The sequence below is a fragment of the Thunnus maccoyii genome, chromosome 13 (genome assembly GCF_910596095.1).
Source record: "Thunnus maccoyii chromosome 13, fThuMac1.1, whole genome shotgun sequence".
Classification (NCBI taxonomy): Eukaryota; Metazoa; Chordata; class Actinopteri; order Scombriformes; family Scombridae; genus Thunnus; species Thunnus maccoyii.
The window spans coordinates 1,739,205-1,759,465 of NC_056545.1; the positions used below are offsets into that span (position 1 = coordinate 1,739,205).

At 36.5% G+C, this 20,261-nt stretch overlaps 1 protein-coding gene across 1 annotated transcript; it reads right to left on the reverse strand.

Annotated features, from left to right (window-relative positions):
* Nucleotides 1–11,581: 11,581 nt before the first annotated feature.
* Nucleotides 11,582–19,749, reverse strand: LOC121909805 (apoptosis-associated speck-like protein containing a CARD). The gene is made up of 7 exons (XM_042430529.1): nucleotides 19,518–19,749; nucleotides 17,227–17,532; nucleotides 16,162–16,190; nucleotides 15,106–15,376; nucleotides 14,512–14,550; nucleotides 13,471–13,518; nucleotides 11,582–12,116 (listed from the first exon to the last, which is right to left on the reverse strand). The coding sequence occupies exons 2-7, from the start codon at nucleotides 17,528–17,530 to the stop codon at nucleotides 11,848–11,850; spliced, it is 960 nt and encodes a 319-aa protein (XP_042286463.1). The 5' UTR covers nucleotides 17,531–17,532; nucleotides 19,518–19,749; the 3' UTR covers nucleotides 11,582–11,847.
* Nucleotides 19,750–20,261: the final 512 nt, after the last annotated feature.

Genomic DNA, 20,261 nt, shown 5'->3' on the forward strand with positions numbered 1-20,261 from the left:
AGTTTATATTGTGTATTAAAGCTAAAGAACAGTAACATTACTGTTTATTATTGAGCTTAAAAAGGGCACAGATGGTTGTAGCTGTGGCAGTTAGCCTGTTAGAGCTAGTTTAGCCTCAAATCACCAGTTTATGTGATTTTCTCCTGTTAGCTTTGAGGTGGACTTTAGATGAAGAGGGACGGCTTGTTCCCTGTGGCTGTTTGACAGGAACTGACGGCTGCTGCTACTTCCTGACAACTTTCGGTATTTAATTTCCTAATTAAAGACAATTAAAGGTCCCCTTTGAATTCCTCCTCAAACAGACCCTTTTTTCAGAAGTCTGTTTCGGTTCTACTAGTCCTTGGACTCAGAAAGGACTATGTAAGTTTTAAGGGCAAAATAAAACATTTCAAGGTTGAACCTTTAATGTTATTAAGCCAATTATTTGAAGATACTGATTTGTTACCAGGGTTCAATTTGTTTTGCATTTATACCTATCCATTTAATTTTAATGGAAGTGTAAGTTTCCTTTAATTTCATGTCTGTAAGGTCTGTAAGGAAATGAGATAAGGATATGCTGTGATTATCTGAAATATGATAAGGATAGCTATGCTCCAGGTAGTAAACTGCCACCAGACCCTAAATACATTCTCCTGAGTTGTTACAGTTATATGGTCTCCATAATTATTTTATGGTAAGTTGAAGCAGTGGTTACAACTATTGTGGTAGAAAAATGTTGAAATGCATGGCATTAATTTTGATTTGGCATTCTGTGGAGACTGGAATGGGGGTTGAAGGTGGGGGGTTGTGGTGCTCATGTCCTACCCCTAGAACCCCCACACTTTTAAAATCGCTGCTCCACCCCTGATGGTCAGTATATACTGGTCGTAACCAGCCCTGTTGTGGCTGTAAAATGGTTGATAAATTGTTTTGAGCATCACACAACGTCCATGAAATGATTCATTTCATTATCAGAATTTGATGGTCCGATTAAGAAAAAAATAGACGATAAAGCAGCGTATGCTTTAGTGTGCGTCTACGTTGTGATCAACAAGTCGCTACCACGGCAACAACGTTGGTTAGATAACGTGAACATGATATAACCTGCTTGAAGTCAGAAAAAAAACATGAATAACTGGATATGATGATGGGAGACTATAAACTACTTCTTAATATTTTGTGGTCACTTTTGTATAACTTTAGTATAAATACATGTTCGTTTTAATTCATGTTTTTCTGACTTTATGCGAATGAAAATGTGCAAATTCACCTGTTCGTTCTCAGGATTAAGTCTGGACACTTGAGCTCACAGTCAGATGTCTCAACAACCAGAGATTAATTAGTAATTAATAATCTTTCTGAAGCACTGAACCACTGTAAAGTACCTGTGCTGAACGTGGGTCGTTGTTTCAAACCATTTTAAGTAAACAGTGACATCTGCTGGCCAATCAATTGTGCTGCAGTTGTATGGAAAGATTCAGATAAAATTCTAAATAAAAGTGGTCTCACTGCTTTCATTAATGATATTTTGTTCAATAAAGATGTTATTAATCTGATAAATTTTAAAAAGATAAGGTGTTTCCACTGCAGGAACTTTCCCAGGGGACCAAGGACCTTTTGAGAAACTAAATTTGCATTTCAACTGGAGGAAATATGTTCTTAGAGAAATGAGACGTCCATTCCTGAATGAGAATGAAGCATCATGTGACGGCAGCAGCTGATCACAGCTGATCAGCTGTCCACCAGCTTAAACAGCTGTAGAGACTTTTGATGGAGTTTGTGTCTGCACACTTGTGCATTGTGATAACACTAATAAAGGTTCACAGTTATCACTACCAGAGCAGCTGTTTCATCTCTGCAGCCTGTTACCTGTTTGACAAACACCTGCACATGAATAAAAACCTGCATTCAGTATTTATACTGTGTCCTGCTCAGAGGCACAGGAACCATTTCTACTGGTAGAATGTGTTTATATTATTTATTCATAATTTGCATAATTATTAATATTCTGATCGTGAATTCATTATTTAATAACTCAGAATATAATAAGATTGTCTTTTGAACGCTGGAAATGTTTTATTAGGCTAAATGTTTTAGGGAAAATTGAAATGATGCAACTCATATCAAATGTGATGCTTAAGAATGTTCAGCCTCACATGTGACTGAATGGAAATGGTGATAAATGATGTAAAATATAGATATATAATTAATATTAAAAGTGTTTCTTGCTGACAGACAGACTCTCCGACTTTAATTTTATCCATAATAAAAGTTAACGGGGGAAATAATAGATCATGAAAAGAAAAATCTTTCTAATAAATGATGTAAGTTGATAATGGTTCTTTTGTTGATCAGACCAACAATTAACAGAAAACAAATAGAATATATAACTTGGGAGTGATACAGTTGAGTTCCATGTTGTGACCAGAGTATTTCTGATATTTCCCCAAAGACCTTTTTTCTTCACACTAATAATAAAGAATCAGAATCAGATTTATTCAACGTATAACAAGTACAAGGAATTCAATGTGATCCAGTGGTCAACAGAAAATGCAGTAAACATGAACATTAAGCAATAAACATAAACACAAATATAACCGTGTAAGAAAGAACAAGAACCATTAGCAACACTTATATATAGCACCCTGACATTATTTTGACTGCAAAGACAGATGATTAAATGTGATTTCAGTTGGACTGAATGTAATCATTAAAGTTGGGAGCAAACAGACAGAATACACACATCCCCGTCAGAGGTTGCACACACTCAGCCTATCATCCCACCCACCAGCTGCCTGGTTAGACCAAAGCTACAAGAACAAGGTCTAATAATGTATGTCATTTTTACATGTTTTTCATCTCTGTAATTTTATTTCCTTGTATTTTTGCGTCTGCTGAGAATGGCATTAAATCAAGGAGTCTCTCTTTAAAATCATCCTCCAGTTTGAAGCCAAAAGCCTTTGCCAGAAGTCGAGATGTCACAACAAACGTCTGCTGTCTGTTGTTGAACTCTGCCTCCAGGTGAAACTTTGTCTTAGTGGATTTTATTACTCTTGTGATCGTAATCCTCCCAATCTGGACGTCATCACTTCGAACCTGCACAAAGACAGATTGACATTCATAGTCCAAGTTAAGGAGATGCTGAAAGTACATTTCAAACAGCTTATGATCTGAGCGGGGAGGATGGTCTAATGTATTATATGACTGTCAGTGTTCAAATGAGCCTCATTCTACCAAATAAAGTGAACACAGCTGATTTGAGAGAAAAACAATCGTATTTCAAACAGTTAACATAATGGATCTCTGCAGTGTGCGAATACCAGTTAGCTTGGTTGTCTTTGGCGTCACTTTGGTTCCTTTGCTTTGTGTTCCTGTCTTCTTCTGTTCGGATTTTACTGGTTTGCCAGGACCAATCTGAACAAATCAATGACACAAAACTGAACGTTTAAAAACAGATAATACTATGAACATTGTTGAACAATGACAAAGACATTATAAATATGCATACTACTATAACTACTACTTACTTACTTATTTATTAAATTGATGAAAAAAATAAAGCAGAAATTTATGAAACATTCATTCAGAATTTCATTTATAAAAAACAAAAACTTTCAAATCATGGGTTCAAATTTACTGAGTGTTCCAAATAAAAAGACATGACATACAACAACTTTTTGCCCACTTCAGAGGAGCAAAAAGTGAGCAATGGACATAAATGGAAGCTAGAAAAATCCAGCACTGTTGGGATTTTAAGAAACCAGGCAATCTTAAATTTTCATATTAAGGACTCCAAAATAGATGCACAATAGACCACAGACCCGTGTTTGAGAGGATTTTGTCTGAAAAAATCCCCTTTAAGAAGATGCAATACCTGGAAGTTAGTGTAATATAAGTGAAATTAATCTATTCGTGCTTTTGCTGGGAACCACCTGCAGCCCTCTCAAGGACCCCGGGTAGTCTTTGGATCATTCTTCTAAACAACTTGATAACCACATTACAAAGTGGATATAATTAGGGATGTCACAAGAATGAATACATAGATACCAAATCAATATCAGCATTTAGAAAATGATACTAATACTGTAAAATGTAAAAATTGTAAATATTGCCAAATATTGTTGTGAGTACAGCCACTATTTTGAGTGTGTATGTGTGAGTATATGAGTGGAGTTAGTGAGTGAGAGATTGTGTTGTCAACAATAATTGTAAATGGTAAATATTGTAAGTACAGATACTGTTTATGTTCTGTGGATTTTAGAGAGACAAACCCAATTTTTAATCCACTGTTTTGACTCTGACTCCACTGAAAGGACCCGTTTTATGTTATGTACATATGTTTTATACTTGCATACATTGTTCCAGTCTTATACTAGTGAAGCTTTGAAGCTGTCATTGCAAACAAAGTCTTCTCCACCAAGTATTTCAGTTGGTGTGTTCAATACTTTTATCCTGTGTTATTCCAATTTAATGCCCATAACTTTTTTCATTGATTAGAATGTTATGGTTTCTTTAGCTGTGTTGTCTTATTGAGTTAATACCAATGTCTGGTCTTAATTGCATGTGAATAGCTGCACTGGAAATATGTTTACTGAAGAAAATGTTGACGTGTTGAATACTTATTTCACCCACTGTACTATATGACTGTCAGTGTCCAGATGAGCCTCATTCCACCAAAAAAAAAAAAGTGAACACAGCTGACTTGAGAGAAAAACGATCATATTTCAAACAGATGTTTACATCACTGTGTGAATATCATCTACCTTTGTTGTCTTGGGCGTCACTTTGGTTCCTTTGCTTTGTGTTCCTGTCATCTTCTGTTTGGACTTTACTGGTTTGCCAGGACCAATCTGAACAAACCAATGACAACACAGAACATTTAAAAACAGATAATACTATGATTTCGAGTTGGATTATTAAGCAGAAGTGAAAAAACAAGTGCAGTATCAACAAGAACTAAAGCATCGAAAAATCTGGAGCACTATTTCACTAACTTTATCACTTCAGACCCAGAATATTACTTCTTTAGTAGAGTGGTTATGTCTCTAAAGGAAACTCAACCCTTTAGCAGTTCATTGAACGTTCACTGGCATCTTCTGAGCTGATGTTTGGACCATGGAAGAAGCTGCTTTCAGGTCAATGATCATCTGAGCTTCCCTCTGCACCTTTGCTGGGACTTTAATGGCTCTTGTCTTTGACACTGTGGTCAGTCTGGTAACTTTGATGATGATGTTTCCCTCCACTATTACCTTTTTGAACATGTAGTCGCTCTTTTCTTTAATGTCTTTAAAGCGCACTGATTTATTGATATATTATTGATTTATGTGTATGGTATATGTTACCATATACAGCATTAAATGATTTATTTAAAAGGGAACTCTTACCTTGTTGAGTTTGCTGCTCGGCTTTTTATCTTTAAAAGAAAAACAAACATCAGTAAATGTGTTTCTACACTGATGTCACTGATGTTGAGATTGTTAATAATCATATTTTTAATGTGCGTGCCTTTGATCAATGACTGTCATATTGTGCTTTTCTAAAACGTCTGTGGACCCCAAGAAGAAAAGCTACTACAGGGGTATTATCTAAAGAGAATACTACTAAACTTCATGTACTGTGATTTATACATTTTTCTCATGTGAACAGAAAACATCACTGTATTTTATGATGTAGATCATCTTGTATTTTTCATCTTTAATATAGCCAGTAAGCATTTTCATAGATTGATACTGTATCTATCTAGTTTTGATGGGCCATATGTTATTAATGAGCAGTCGACAGCAGTTAAAACCTCAACACATAATTACAGGTTATCAAGAGTTTAACCCCTTCAGTGCACAGACCAGGCAATACAGAGAGGTGGTGTCTCATTAGTCTGTTTATAGGTTCACCTGTTGACAAATCATGTAAGTTTTGCAACTCAAAAAAGAATCGGTACAAGATGAATTTGTTAATTTCTTGCCAGAACTACTGAGCACTGGCCCAGAAACTACTAGACAAAGGGGCCAACTGAATTTCATGGTTAGCAAAATATAAAGAAATCCTAATTACAGCCATTGTGGTTCAATGTTGTTATAAAATGAAACAAAGACTGAGGCTGGGGTGAACACTTCACCAAAAGCTAAAGTCAATTATTTACAAACTGCGAACTGACCCTTGTTCTTTGTCTGTTGTATTTTCTTCAGTTGCTCCACAGAGGGGCGCAGCAGGTCCTGGACCGCAGCGTCTCTCCTCGGTATCAGATTCATGACTTTCTTGATTGCAAAGACTGATTGTTCTAGTCCATAGTACTGGATTATTATTTGGGGCATCTCCTCTCTGGACTTGCTAGTCTTCAGACCTTTAGGGATATTGTTCAAATTAAACAGCATCCTCTTGTATTCTGACTCATCCAGCTCCAACAGGATGGAGGTCAGGGAAGTATTCCACTTATGCTCAAATTTCGTCGACATCTGTAACACAGAGAAATGAAAAAGCAGAAAAGACTCACTCATCTTTAAACCTAAATAAAACAAAATTTCCTATAAATCTTCTGTCCACCTTTTATCCCATCGCAGCATTTATACAACAGTTTACAGGAATAAACTTTGTAAGAGATTGAATAACAATGAAACAGGTTCACTTTAGAGGATCCTATCAAAAATCTAAACATGTCACCAACCAGCCAATCAGCTCACTGAAAAAAACATTAGTCATCATTCTACAGCATCCTGACAAAAGTCCTGAGTTTCCAATAAAGTGACAAGTGAATAAGAGCAACAGAGATGTTTAAGGATAGTAGAACAGACAGTAGAATGCCGACCATGTTCATTATGTCAGAGATAGAACAAACATTGTTTTACAACCATGTGTCTGCTCTGAATGATACAAAAGGACTGAATAGAAACTGTCACAGATACATTCTTCAACTTTCATTATGGACCAATCTCTGTGCTCCGTGCCCTTCCTCTCGACGCTCCACGTTGTTCTGCTCTAAAATACCAGTTTTGAGGACCAGAAATAAGCGGGGCTCGACTCAAACCGTCCGAGGCTGAAGCAGTGGCAGCCAGGACCTACAGGACAGCTGCTGATCACTGCTGCCGAACATGAATACAAATGAGACGCAGCAGGTTCATTAACATGAACAAGTGAACTTCACGCTTGGGAGCTGAGCCAGGTTTATTTCCTGCTCCAGCCCCAGAAAACAAAACTCAGGATCATCAATGTTAGTTCAGGTGAAACGAGGTAGCTTCTACATTTCTACCTTAAATATTATCCACTGATGACAAATACATCCAGAGTGAATAGGTGGCCATGACGTAGACTATCTATCACCATTAAAACAGAAACTTCAGGGTACTCACCTTTATTTTTCCAGGTGCGTCACAGCCGCAGGTGTTATGAGTGTTGTGACACCTGAACATTCACGGAAACATGATTCAATCGCCGAGGTAGTTATTGATAAATCGAAACTTAGTTCCCCATACATGAAAACCTATTGGTCAAGTTAGATTGATTGAACGGCCATACATCCAATCACAGCCATTTGCCCAACCCACCAAACAGTTGAAGTATAGTAAAGTTACGTTTGTGCCTTCAGAAACGGTGTCTCTGTTACTCTGCGCTGTGATAACAGATTAGAGGTATGAAACGGATATTTAACTATGTAGAATTTTCTTTTGTAACTTTGTCTTGTTATGTGATGTGTCAGCTCAGCTAACATTAGTCATTGAACATAAATGAAATAGGCTAATTTATCCTAAATGCAAACCAGCTGGCAATTTTGGTTTGTAAAGTCACTTCTATTGTGGTTTTTAAATAGTTGTGGCAGGTTGCACCGAGTGAAAAAAGGGAGGTGCAACAATTACTGAGATATGGCAGCTATAAGGCTACCTGAAGGAGGAACAGAGGTTTTTTGGGACTGTTGGTTCAGGCCGTTATTGAGGCAGGTGCACCTCAGTCCATGCTGGCATGCAGGGTTAAGACGCATGTTAATATCAAGTGTGTGATCACAAGAGAAGACTGAACGGAGGTTTGAGAGATCCTCTCTCCCTGATTACAAACACGAAAAACTAGTTTTGCTGTACAGTCTATGTGTGAATACAAAGTCAGTAAATCAAATTCACAATTAAATGTTTAATTTAAGGAAACATTCAATAAATAAAGGAAATTATGTAAATTAACAAGTGAACTTCACGCTTGGGAGACGTGAGTTTTATGTCCTGCTTCGGATCCAGAAGACAAAGCTCGGGTTAGTTCAGGTGAAACGAGGTAGCTTCTACATTTCTACCTTAAATATTATCCACTGATGACAAATAAATCCAGAAGTGAATAGGTGGCCATGACGTAAGCTATCTGTCACCATTAAAACACAAATTTCAGGGTACTCACCTTTGCTGTTGGCCCACCCTGGATAGATTAGTGTTGTAATAAATGTGATGATGAAGATCACAGTAGGTTCGTCTCACAAAACAAACAACAATAAGAACAGTGTTGAAATCTGTTAATTAAAGGCCTAATCTTCACTTTGTTCTTTCTTCAAGCCAAAGCAGACTGTTTTGTTCTGTGAGCGGAGACAAACATTATAAATGTGTGTGCAGAGATAGGTTAATGGAAGCTGCCACCTTACAATTATTTACCTCCCGGCTTGCCATTTTGATAGAATAAAAGTTAGACATATTTAGAAAAACTTTAATATCATCTTTTTGTTTTGTTTTTTTGTTTTTTAATTTTCCTACTTTGATTTTAAATCCTGATAATATCCATTTTTCTTGCTGACTGAATCCCCCTCTACAGTGAACAATGGTTGCCTCTCCCTAAAGTAAGCCTACGAGTGTTTTCACTTTTATGTTGTGGGAAATAAAAGCCTGTTCACCTGTGGCTTAGTAAGGGCTGCACATTGCTGCCACCCAACGACAAATGTTTAGTCTACTCAATTTCCTGTTTGAACTTGAAACGTTTCTCGTTTTAACAAAATCCTTCTCACGTAACAAGATATTTTTCATGTTATTCTGACATATTCTATCGTTATTACTAGATATCAACTTGTCCCATTTTAGTTTTTGTTGTTTTACAATAAGCTTTTCTTGTTATAACACTACTGCAGGCTATATCACAAAATTTACTGCACACGATCAACGTATCTCGTTATAACGACATATAAGCCTGTTAACTATAAGCTATCATATCATTATCATGATTGGTATGTTGTTATAACATGATGATGTGCACTTGAATGTGCTTTCAGTTCAGCAGCCTCTCTCTCATCAGCATCAAAGCCCAGTATCTCCTCTATCCACAGAAGACCGTAACCTTCCTGATCACAAACTGGCCCGTTTTTGGTTTTTGTTGATTCGTTTTATCGTTATTCCTTTTTGGATTGAATATCGAACAGGTCTGCGGACATTCAGCCAATTCGTTTTTGCGTTTGAAACCAAAAACGGAAGTCACATGTTTTTTTTTTCCTTTTTTCATTTTAAACTAAAAACGAAATCACGTTATCTATTCCTTTTTTGTTTCCCAACGAAAATCCAGAAAGCCAAATTCAAAAGACCGTGCAATTTTGGAATTATCCGACGATACCTGGACCGACGATAGTTCAGCATGTCCCATTCCAATCATGAAATAAACGTAATCAAACCATATAAACCAGTCATTTTCACCTGAGCCAGTGTAGACTCTCATTGGTCAGACTAGATCTTTGTTTTGTTTTAACAACTTGCCAACTTATCATGCCATAATGAGAAAAGTTACTGCAATACTTTAACTACATCAAGCTCATAATACTTATGTACTTTTACTGTAGTAGGATTTTTCATGCAGGGCTTTTACTTGTAATGGAGTATTTTGACATTGCTGTGTTGTTAGGCTACTTTTCTGCTATAATCTTTTATGGAGAATTCACTCTTAAAAACAGGGATGTTTTTAACTGTTTTTCCTGTTAAAAATAAATAGAATAGCATAAAATGAAATTACAATTTGAGCGTACGTGAGTGTGGTAAATGGCGTCATGCATTCAAACAACAAACCCGTGACGTTCTAAAACTTTAAACACACACACACACTTTATTGCAAAGGATTATCCACCATTAAACTTCTGTCACATTAAACACCGTCCAGTTTGATCCTCAGTAGCATTAATGACAAACAACATGTAAACACTTTCTTCAGAAAACAGCAGGAAGAAGTGAAGCCTGATGGAAGAGACACGTCGACATATTCAGCAGGTACAAAAGTGTTTCTTCCTTTGAAAATAAACAGGTTTGAACCAGTGATGGAGAATTTATGAAACAGACTCAGAGAATATATACAAAAGACTAAAAAGAAAAAAAAATCATCACTATTTTCAGATGAAAAAAAAACCAAAAAAATTATCCTGGCAAAACTGTTTTTCCGCCTGTTCTTTAGTCATAAACACAGGAGAGGCTTAGAAATGGGATCTCCTGAAATATTTTTTTTCTCACTTGCCTTTCAGGGCTTCTGTAAGTAAATTATTTTCTTGCAACAAGATACATTTTCTTCCACCAATTCCTTATCTCTTTCCTTTACAATTCTCAAAATCAAGATCAAGATTCCTTTTTATTGTCATTCAGCAAAAACATCAGTGATGCAAATCAGAACGAAATTACGAGAACAGTACCATTAAAAACACAGATAAAAAAAACAGTATATAAAAAAGAGAGTTCTATAAATAAATATATATAAATATTAAGTGTAATCATCCTTTCACAGCACAACACCTAATTTGACCTACAAAAGGCCATTAGTCACTCAAAACATGAAATGAATGAACCAAAGAACAAAACATTCATGTTTGTTTCAGTCTGTCAAATGATTCACATCATTTAATACTCATCAAACCATTCAGTGACCCCTCGTGTCCTGTGAATTGGGGCATTGTCATCCTGGAGGAGACCACTCCTATCAGGGTAGAAATGTTTCATCATAGGATAAAGCTGATCACTCACAACAACTTTGTATTGATTAGCAGTGACCCTTCACCTCTAAGGGGACAAGTGGACCCAAACCATACCAGCAAAATGCCCCCCAAAGCATAACAGAGCCCCCAGATCCCCTCACTGTAGGGGTTAAATATTCACCCGGACCAGTTTTTCCTTTAATTTGTCACCCATCTGTATACATAGTGACCTTACACTCTCTACACAAACAGATATGAAATAATTACATGGAAAGTTTGGCATTTATATTTCATTAGATGTAGATGTATTTCTCTACACAAACAATCGCACAATCAAAATTTGCAAATTTAAATGGTAGCAACAGCAACTCACGGCATCCGTACACTCTCCGACCTACAGTCGATCATCAACCAATCATCTGATCACCTGATCTGGTATCTACATAGGCGGTTCTGGAAAGCTCCATCATCAACTGTCAACAACAAAAAGTGACATTCGCCGAAAAGCGAGTTGTTTGCATCTCTGGTCAGGTAGACAAGGACACAGGTTGATCACAACCACTCCTCTCACATTCATAACATTTCAGAGAGGATCTGCAGCACTTGTTCTTCCTCTAAACGTAGGTCAAACAATGGTACAGTAGCACCTTCTTCTTTTGGGATCTGAACACAAGTCACACATTCAGAACAGTCAACTCACTCAAATGTAAGAGCCACACAGTAATCAGGACATTTTATTATAAATTTAAAAACAGACTGACCACCGAAATGTAAATGGATTATAATTGGACAGAATAAAAACAAATAAAAAAGAAGCTTTCAGCATATTTGATATATGATATATATATGACAGTTGAGTCTCATTAAGCATCCACTGTAAACTGTGACATACAAATTTGCTGAAAAGCTCCACAGAGAAAGAGCACTGATATAAAAATGATTTCTTATGTATAAAAAAAGAACATTTTTGTTCAAGTATGTTTGGTCTTCTTCTTGATGTCTCTGACCAGACATCCCTCATATTTCTCAAGGAGTTTGTAGAAGGCATCTTTGACTTCTTCACCAGCTTTCAGTGTACCATCGTAGAGCTCCCGCATCTTTTCCTGAGATGTAGTCTTAGCCCTGATTTTATTATAAGCTTCTGTTTGGATGAAATCACCCAAGAGCTCATCCAAAATGGGCTCAATGTTGGTCACTCTCTGGATCAGATCGGCCCTATGTTCATCCACAAAGTGCTTGTCTGAGGAGAGAGGAGAAGAAAAACACAGATTGATTGGATTTGTAAATAATAAAAATATAGACAATTTATACATTTCTTCTGAAGAGGGGTTTCATTGCAAAATGCTACAAAACAACTGCTTTCAGTATTTTAAGTGTAGATGACTGACATTCATCAAATATTAAAAACACAGACAATTCATGCCTTGGATTTTCTGTGACTGAAGATTCTTTAATATTATTATATTATGAGTTTTTATTAAAGCATTTTAACTTCATGCAGGCGTCAGGATGAGTCCTTACTGTTGTTGCTGTGGGTAATGAGGATTAAATATAACACACATGACTCATACATCAGTGGTTAAATGTTCATTTTGATGTTTTAAAAAACAAATGTAACATTAATTTAAATTAAACTACACCTTAAAAAATAAGGTTTTAAATTTACAGTTAAGAGATGAAAGAAAGTGAACAAATGTGATTTTGTAGTCTTAGATTTTATGATTATCTTTAAAGGAATAGATTGACATTTTGGGAAATATGCTTATTTGCTTCCTTGTCAAAGTGAGATGAGAAGATTATATCTGTCCACTAAATATGAAGCTACAGCAAAGCAAAGATCAATGTTGTCCTGCTGATTAACGCTGAAAGATTAGAAAACACTCCCACATGTCGTTTTGGAGTCACGGCAGTGATCAGCAGGACATCATCTGTCTGTTACACATCACTGTTAAACAATAATGATGTTTTATGATGTGACAACGCTGTGGTTAATGTCTGGTTAGGTTTAGGGAAAGATCATGGTTTGAGTTAAAATGATCTCTTTGTTAAGGTTAGAGAAACATGATGTGGGTTAAAGTTACTACTTCATTGAAGTTAGGTGACCCTCGTCGTCATGGCTACAATAATAACCACAGGATTAAGGTTAGGGGACGATCGTAATCACACTTTTTAAAAAACTGTCCTGATTTCCAGTTGGAGACGGGTTGGGAAAGTCCACTGTTTGGGTGATACCATCCACCCAGCCCACCGTCTCCACATAAATATTCTTCATCTGAACTGCACCACTGCTCCGGGTCAGAATTACTACGACCACTAGATGGCAGCTGTCGCTACTAACTGTGTCGTTTTTGGGCGACTGACATTACGACCTGTTGAGTCGTTTTTCTTGGGTGGAAAGACTCAGAATTTAAGAGTGACTATGGTTTTCTTTCATAACTGTTGATCATGTTCTAGATATCCAACCATGTAGTAAATAAGTTAGTAGGTTGTATTGTCAGATTCTGGGTTTCTAATCAATCTGAACACAATGGTGGAGGAATCTGCTGCAAAACCAATTCAATTGAAGTAACCAATTAAAAGCAATTAACACCAACCTCCTGCCATTGTTTTTCCACCAGTTGCTCCAGCGGAGGGACCTGCAGCTGAAACACATTAAGGGAAAATTTATATGTATATATATATAAGTGTATATTGCTTAATAAATGTATCTTAAACAAGTTTCTTTACACACTTCTGTTTTTTTCTTCTATTTTTAAAAGTGCGCTCATTCAAGTTCGTTTGAGAAAAGACTTTAAAGGATAAGGCTGGTGATGCTGCATATTTTTCTTACAGTCGATAAATCCCATGAAAAGACCAAATAATAACTTCCATCTTGGTGAATAATATCACCACCTAAACAGTTACAGGTTTCAGCTGCCAGCGGCTTTTCACATCTCAAGTGAATGCAGCATAAAATCACACTTGCTGTACACAATACACAGTGTGCAGGTCAGTGGATCATAAAGGTAAAAGGATGCAGCTCGTCTGAGGACATGTGCAATGAAAGTTTCCTCTGGCTCTTCTATAATTATTCTCTCTAATCTTTCTCAGAATGACTTAGACTTAGTCAATTGACAAAAAATAATCGCCCACTATTTTGATAATTGATTTATCGTTTTGAGTCATTTTTAAGTAAAAATGCCAAAATTCTCTGATTCTGACATTTTATAGACCAAATAAAGAATCAATAAATCGAGAACATAATCGACAGATTCATCGATAATGAAAATCGTTAGTTGTACCCTTAATCTTAACTCAATGCTGTAACTTGTGTGGTGTAGCCCATATTTACTGAGTAACTCCTCCAACATGTTCAAACTAATACTCAAATTAAAAATTCAAACACAGCAGCACTAAGATGGCTCAAATATTTGGCCTGCTGAGTGTTTTTATCCTTCATTTCCTCAGTTTGAGAGACAAATCTCTGAACAGTACTATAAGGTACCTTTTAGATACATAACATATTTTTCCAGGGTACATCCTCTGTTGGGAGTGTAAAGCTTAATGTGAAACTCAAAAACAACGCCACACATTTTCTACACTAGCTCATCTCTAGTTTGTCATGTTGAAAAAAAAAAAAACAGAGAAGAACTCACTGCCACCAGGTTTTGAAGATTGTCCACATGGCTCTTCAACTGCAAAAATAGGGAGACACAGTGTTAAATTACAGTAAAAAATATATGATGGAATGGTTCCATCCATCTGGGATATTTGTGAAGAGTAAAACAATAACTACAGGCTTAAAGTGCAAATACATCTCAGATTTTACTTTAAATACATTTTGGTTGTTCAACTTGATCAAAAATTGCTAGCAGTAGAATTAATCCAAACAATGGATGAATACCAGCTGTTTTTAGCATAATTACATAATTAGTTACTTAATTATGCATAAATAGACATTTAATTGAAATCCAGATACAGTATGGATGTTTCCACTGGGCATAAAGCATTTTTCATTAGTCTATTATTGTTATTAGGGCCTCAGCGAAGGAAAACTACTAAGGAAACTACTAGACAGAGTTGCCAACTGGATTTCAAGGTTAGCAAAATACTAAACTGTCACAGCTCTGCCACAAAAATACTGTCCAAAATCCTAATTACAGCCATCGTGGTTCAATGTTGTTATAAAATGAAATAAAGTCTGAGGCTGGGGTAAAGCCAGTGATTCACACTGCAAACAGTGAACTGACCCTTCATTGTCTGGTCCTTTTTCTTCAGTTGGTCCACAAAGGGGCGCAGCAGGTCCTGGACTGCAGCGTCCCTTCTCGGTATCAGATCCATTACGCCCTTGATTTCAAGGACTGATTGTTCTACTCCGTAGGTCTGGATGATTATTTGGGGCATCTCTTCTTTGGACTTACTAGCCTTCAGACCTTTAGGGATTTTGTCCAAATTCAACAACATCTTCTTGTATTCCGTCTCATCGAGCTCGTCCAGGATGGAGGTCAGGGAAGTTTTCCACTTTCCATGACATCCATAACACATAGAGAAATGAAAAAAGCAGAAAAGACTCACTCATCTTTAAACCAAACTAAAATGACTAAAATAAGAGATTGAACAACAATGAAACAGGTTCATTTTAGAGGATCCTTTCAAAAATCACAAGTCCACTAATCAGCTCACTGAAAAAACATTAGTCATCACTCTTCAAGATCCTGACAAAAGTCCTGCCTTTCCAATAAAGTGACAAGTGATGAAGAGCAATAGAGATTTTTAATATAGTAGAATAGACAGTAGAATGCTGAACATGTTTATTATGTCAGAGATAGAAGAAACATTGTTTTACAATCGTGTGTCTGCTCTGAACAAGCACATGGTGATCTTAGTCAAGATGGTGGCACACGAGACGCAGCCACAAAGTGGCGGCTCCCAATACTATGCCATGTTATCTTTGTTATTTTTATGTTAGTTTTACATTTACTAAAAAGCTTAGGTAATGCTAACCTCTCCTACAGCCGTCAGGAACTTCTAAACCTGAGAACAGATTACACACTCCTCACTACCATCATGGACAGTTTCCCCATCGATACTGTCCGCTCACCAATCTTGCAGTAGTGGCGCAGCCGCCATTGGGAGTGTTAACAGAAGAGGGGAAAGCGGGCTACATTCTAAGCTAAGTCGTGCTCCCTTCAAAGTTTCTCTTACTGTGATATTTTTTACCTACGATAATGGTAGCGTGAAAATTTGACGTGAGACTGTATGCAATGTGTAGTATTCATCATTAACCTTAATTTCATTACTCTTACCTTGTCAGGTTGGCTGCTCTTCAGTTGATCTTTAAAAGAAGAAACAAACAGTCAGTCAGTCAGTTTCCACACTGATGCCTTCCTCTCATTTTATTCTAATGTACAGCACCAGTCAAACACACACAGCGCCTTCCTGTTGGCGTGTCCAGACTTTTGACTGGTGCTGTAGATATTTTGTAAAACTCTTCATCACTATTTATCTGTTATGTTGTGTGCATTAACCCACCAGTGGCAAACTTTTGCTCCTCATCAGCAAATTTGAAAAGTTAAACACACACTTTACTTGCACAGCTCCACATCAACAGCTGGGAAGTACTGACAAAAATGTGATATAAATGTCAATAAATTCATGTTCTTAATAAATTATCATAGGCCTTATTGTCCCAACTGGTTTTCTGTCATTGACATTGTCATTAAATTGATTGTGCTATTTCTCTATTTTCTGTGACCTACTGAACTTTTTGTGTTCCAGATACTGTATTTGTCTACTTTTGGTGGGTCTGCTACTGTTAATGATCTGTCAAGACACACAACACATGATGACAGGATGGACTCCACAATCATCATCATGTGATGCAGGGCGGTAATGTAATGAGACATTCCCATGTCCATGATGTGCTGCTGATGTAGGACTATTGAAAAAATATATTGAATCTTTTTGTCTATAAAATGTCAGAACATGGTAAAAAATGACAATTTCCCAGGACCAAAGGTGACGTCTTCAAATGTCTTATTATATCTGAACTGTCCAAAACCCAAATATATTCAGTTTAATGTCATGTATGACAGAGAAAAGCTTTAAATCATCACATTTGAGAAACTGAAAACAGCACAAATTTGACATTTTTGCTTCTTTAGATGGTTTAATGGTGATACAGGTATTAAATGTCATTTTAGGTGATATTAAAAGTCTTAAACATAACCTGGTGAACCTGCAGAAACCCTGGTCTGTGCTGCCGCCTGCTGTTTCACAGACAATGCATTGACCATAAAAGCCTCTGTGCACGTTCATAGCAGGCGTCTGCAGAGGCCTCACATAAACAACTAATAACTATGTGAGCTCACCTTTGTTCTCTTCTTCATGTTTGCTCTTCAGTTTGTCCACAAAGGGGCACAGCAGGTCCTGGATTTCAGGGTCCTTCCTCGGTATCAGATCCATTGCTTCATTGATTGCAAAGATGGACTCATCTACTCCTAAGTGCTGGATGATTATTTGGGGCATCTCCTCTCTGGACGTGCCAGTCTTCACACCTTTAGGGATTTTGTCAAAACAGCAACACCCCAGCATCTTGTTGTATTCTGACTTATCCAGCTCCTCCAGGATGGCGGTCAGGGCCGTTTTCCATTCTCTCTCTGAAATATTTGACATCTCTGACACATAAAGACACAAGAGACAGACAAGTGAGAAAAATAAGACAGACCAGAAAAAAAACACATTGCAACATTGCAAAATGTTGTTATTCCAAATGTAGGTGAAGCTTTTCAAGACTTGAATTCCAAAAAACTGTTATTTAAGTGCCAAAAATCCTTGTTACAGCCATTATAATATAATGTTGCTGTCCAATGTCCACATGCTGTGGATTGACAATAAAGCTTGACTTGACTTGAGTGAAGGTCATGAAAACAAATGTGTATACAGTGCTTTGTTTAGTATTGGCAGGTCTATGCTTCCATCTACTGGACAACACATGTTACAACATGTTAACATTCAATATGATAGTAGAATGAAATATAAACTTTTCAGTAAGATTAATAAAATTGTCCAAAGTTCCAAAAATGTTAAATACCAGACTACTTAAACATGAGATTAAAAAGGTGAGTCAATCTAAACACCCTCAAATTAAAGTTGAGTGGAGGTCGGTGTTCTCAGAATAGGACAAATTGTTAGAAGAAAATACTGGAGCAAGTATCTCCAGTATCTTATTGGGTTCAGTCTTTGAGAAGTGGCCCATTGAACTGTTTGTACCCTTAAATTACAGTTGTGAGTCAGCTAGGATGGTGAAACACTGCCGGTCTGTCAGTGCAGGGGTGTAATTTCTACTACTTTCCCATTTTTGTCAAAACAGTCCATGGACATATTTTTCTGCTCAGGCTACATACAGAATTCACTTCCCTTATTGGTGAAAGCTGCTGTGGTCCTGAATGCAGCCTGAAAGGAATACCTGCAGACGCCAGGGCTGGAAAATATATTGATGATGTATCGATACTGTGTTATGAGACTCGATATCATCTTAGATTTTGGATATCGCAATGTTGTGATATGGTATAAGTGTTGTCTTTTCCTGGTTTTAAAACTGCATTACAGTAAAGTGATGTAATTTTCTGAACTTACCAGACTGTTCTCGCTGTTGCCTTTTCCCACTTAGTCATTATATCCATATTCTTGATTATTTATCAAAAATCTCATTGTATAAATATTTTGTGAAAGCACCAATATTCATCCCTACAATATTGCTGAAATATTGACATCGAGGTATTTGGTCAAAAATATTGTGATATTTGATTTTGTCCATATCACCCAGCAATAGCAGACGCTATTTAGGGCTGAAAGATACTCCCAAATTAGTCTGTACTAATCTATACTTCTATTGACAGTTCCTAAAAACATGCTAGACTTGAACATAAGGCAGTAAAGCACAGTGCTCCTTCTCATATTTTTTGTAGTACTTAATTTAAGTACACTGAGTGCATTAACTATACAGATTTACATTGTATTTTTTGTTGGTATATTTACACATATAGATATTTATTCATATATTATAGGTAGGACACATGCACATAGCACTTTACATATATAGGCTACTAACACATAATACTAATACATACTCTTCTTGTTGTTTATACTCTTATCTATTACTATTGCTTTTACTATTTTACTATTTTATCCTTACTGCATTGTCAAGGAGCTGAAACTTAAGATTTTTACTCTCTTATTCATGCATAATGAGATGTAACAATTAAGAACTTGAACTTGACTATTATATCTATGTTCAGATAACAGTAGTTTATTGTATGACATGTACAGTATATTTCTGAGTGCCTTCTATCCAAACATAATTATATTTTTGCATGTCCCTGATGATGTAATACAGCAGAATATTATCAGGCATAATTAAATATAGTAAAAGATACTGATAAACACACAGCTGACGGTTATCTGTGGGACAAAGAGTCCTCTCCTGATAACACCAACGTACACAATGAACTAACCTAACCTTAAGTTCCTGTACAGCTGTAATCATGTCAGTCGTGTTAAAACAGGAACACAAACAGCCAGAACATGAATCTGTGTCTTATCTTTTAGTATATTCATTTTCAGAATGAATGAGCAAGTTGTGAGAAATATGAATACTTACTTTGTTCTTTTCTTCAACCAAAGCTGAACTGCTTCCTTCTCTCAGATCTATGAGCTGTGAGTTCCTGTGTGGCGGGAAGAAGTTTTTTTTTGTTTGTGCGGCTGAGTGGCAGATACCGACTGAAATAATGTTTTACAACCTGCTTGCCACCTTATTTATCTACATTAAATGCTAAAATATTCATATGGAGACAGATATTTCACCATCGGTATTTTATTTGTCTAACTTTGACCGTTAATCCTCACAATATCCCGTTTCAAACACACCGCTCCCCCTTTCCTGTGAACAATGGTTCAGCCCGGTCTGAACCCGGCGTGTACTTTCGGTTTCAATTCAAACAAATAACTGCAGTTTCTTGTAAGTGAACGTGTGAACATACTGTAAAAAATACTGCAGTGTTAGCAACAAAATGTATTTACAGTCTCAAAACTAAAAGTACTTGTTATGCAGAATGGCTACTTTTAGAGCATTATTATATATTATATATTGCAGGATTCTCATAATCATTGATGCATTAACATTTAAGCAGCTATATCTTATAAAGTTGCTTAAAAGTTTTAATTTATAAGCTGTAGTTTATGAAGTGGAGCAGCTTTTTACTAATTAATCATTTTATGAAGTGATCATATTAACATAATTGAACTTTGATATCTATCTATTTCTCTTTAAGATGTAGTGAAGTAATAGTATAAATATGGGGGGAGGGGCGTGCATCTTTTAGTCAGTTTTATGTCTGCTTTCTTT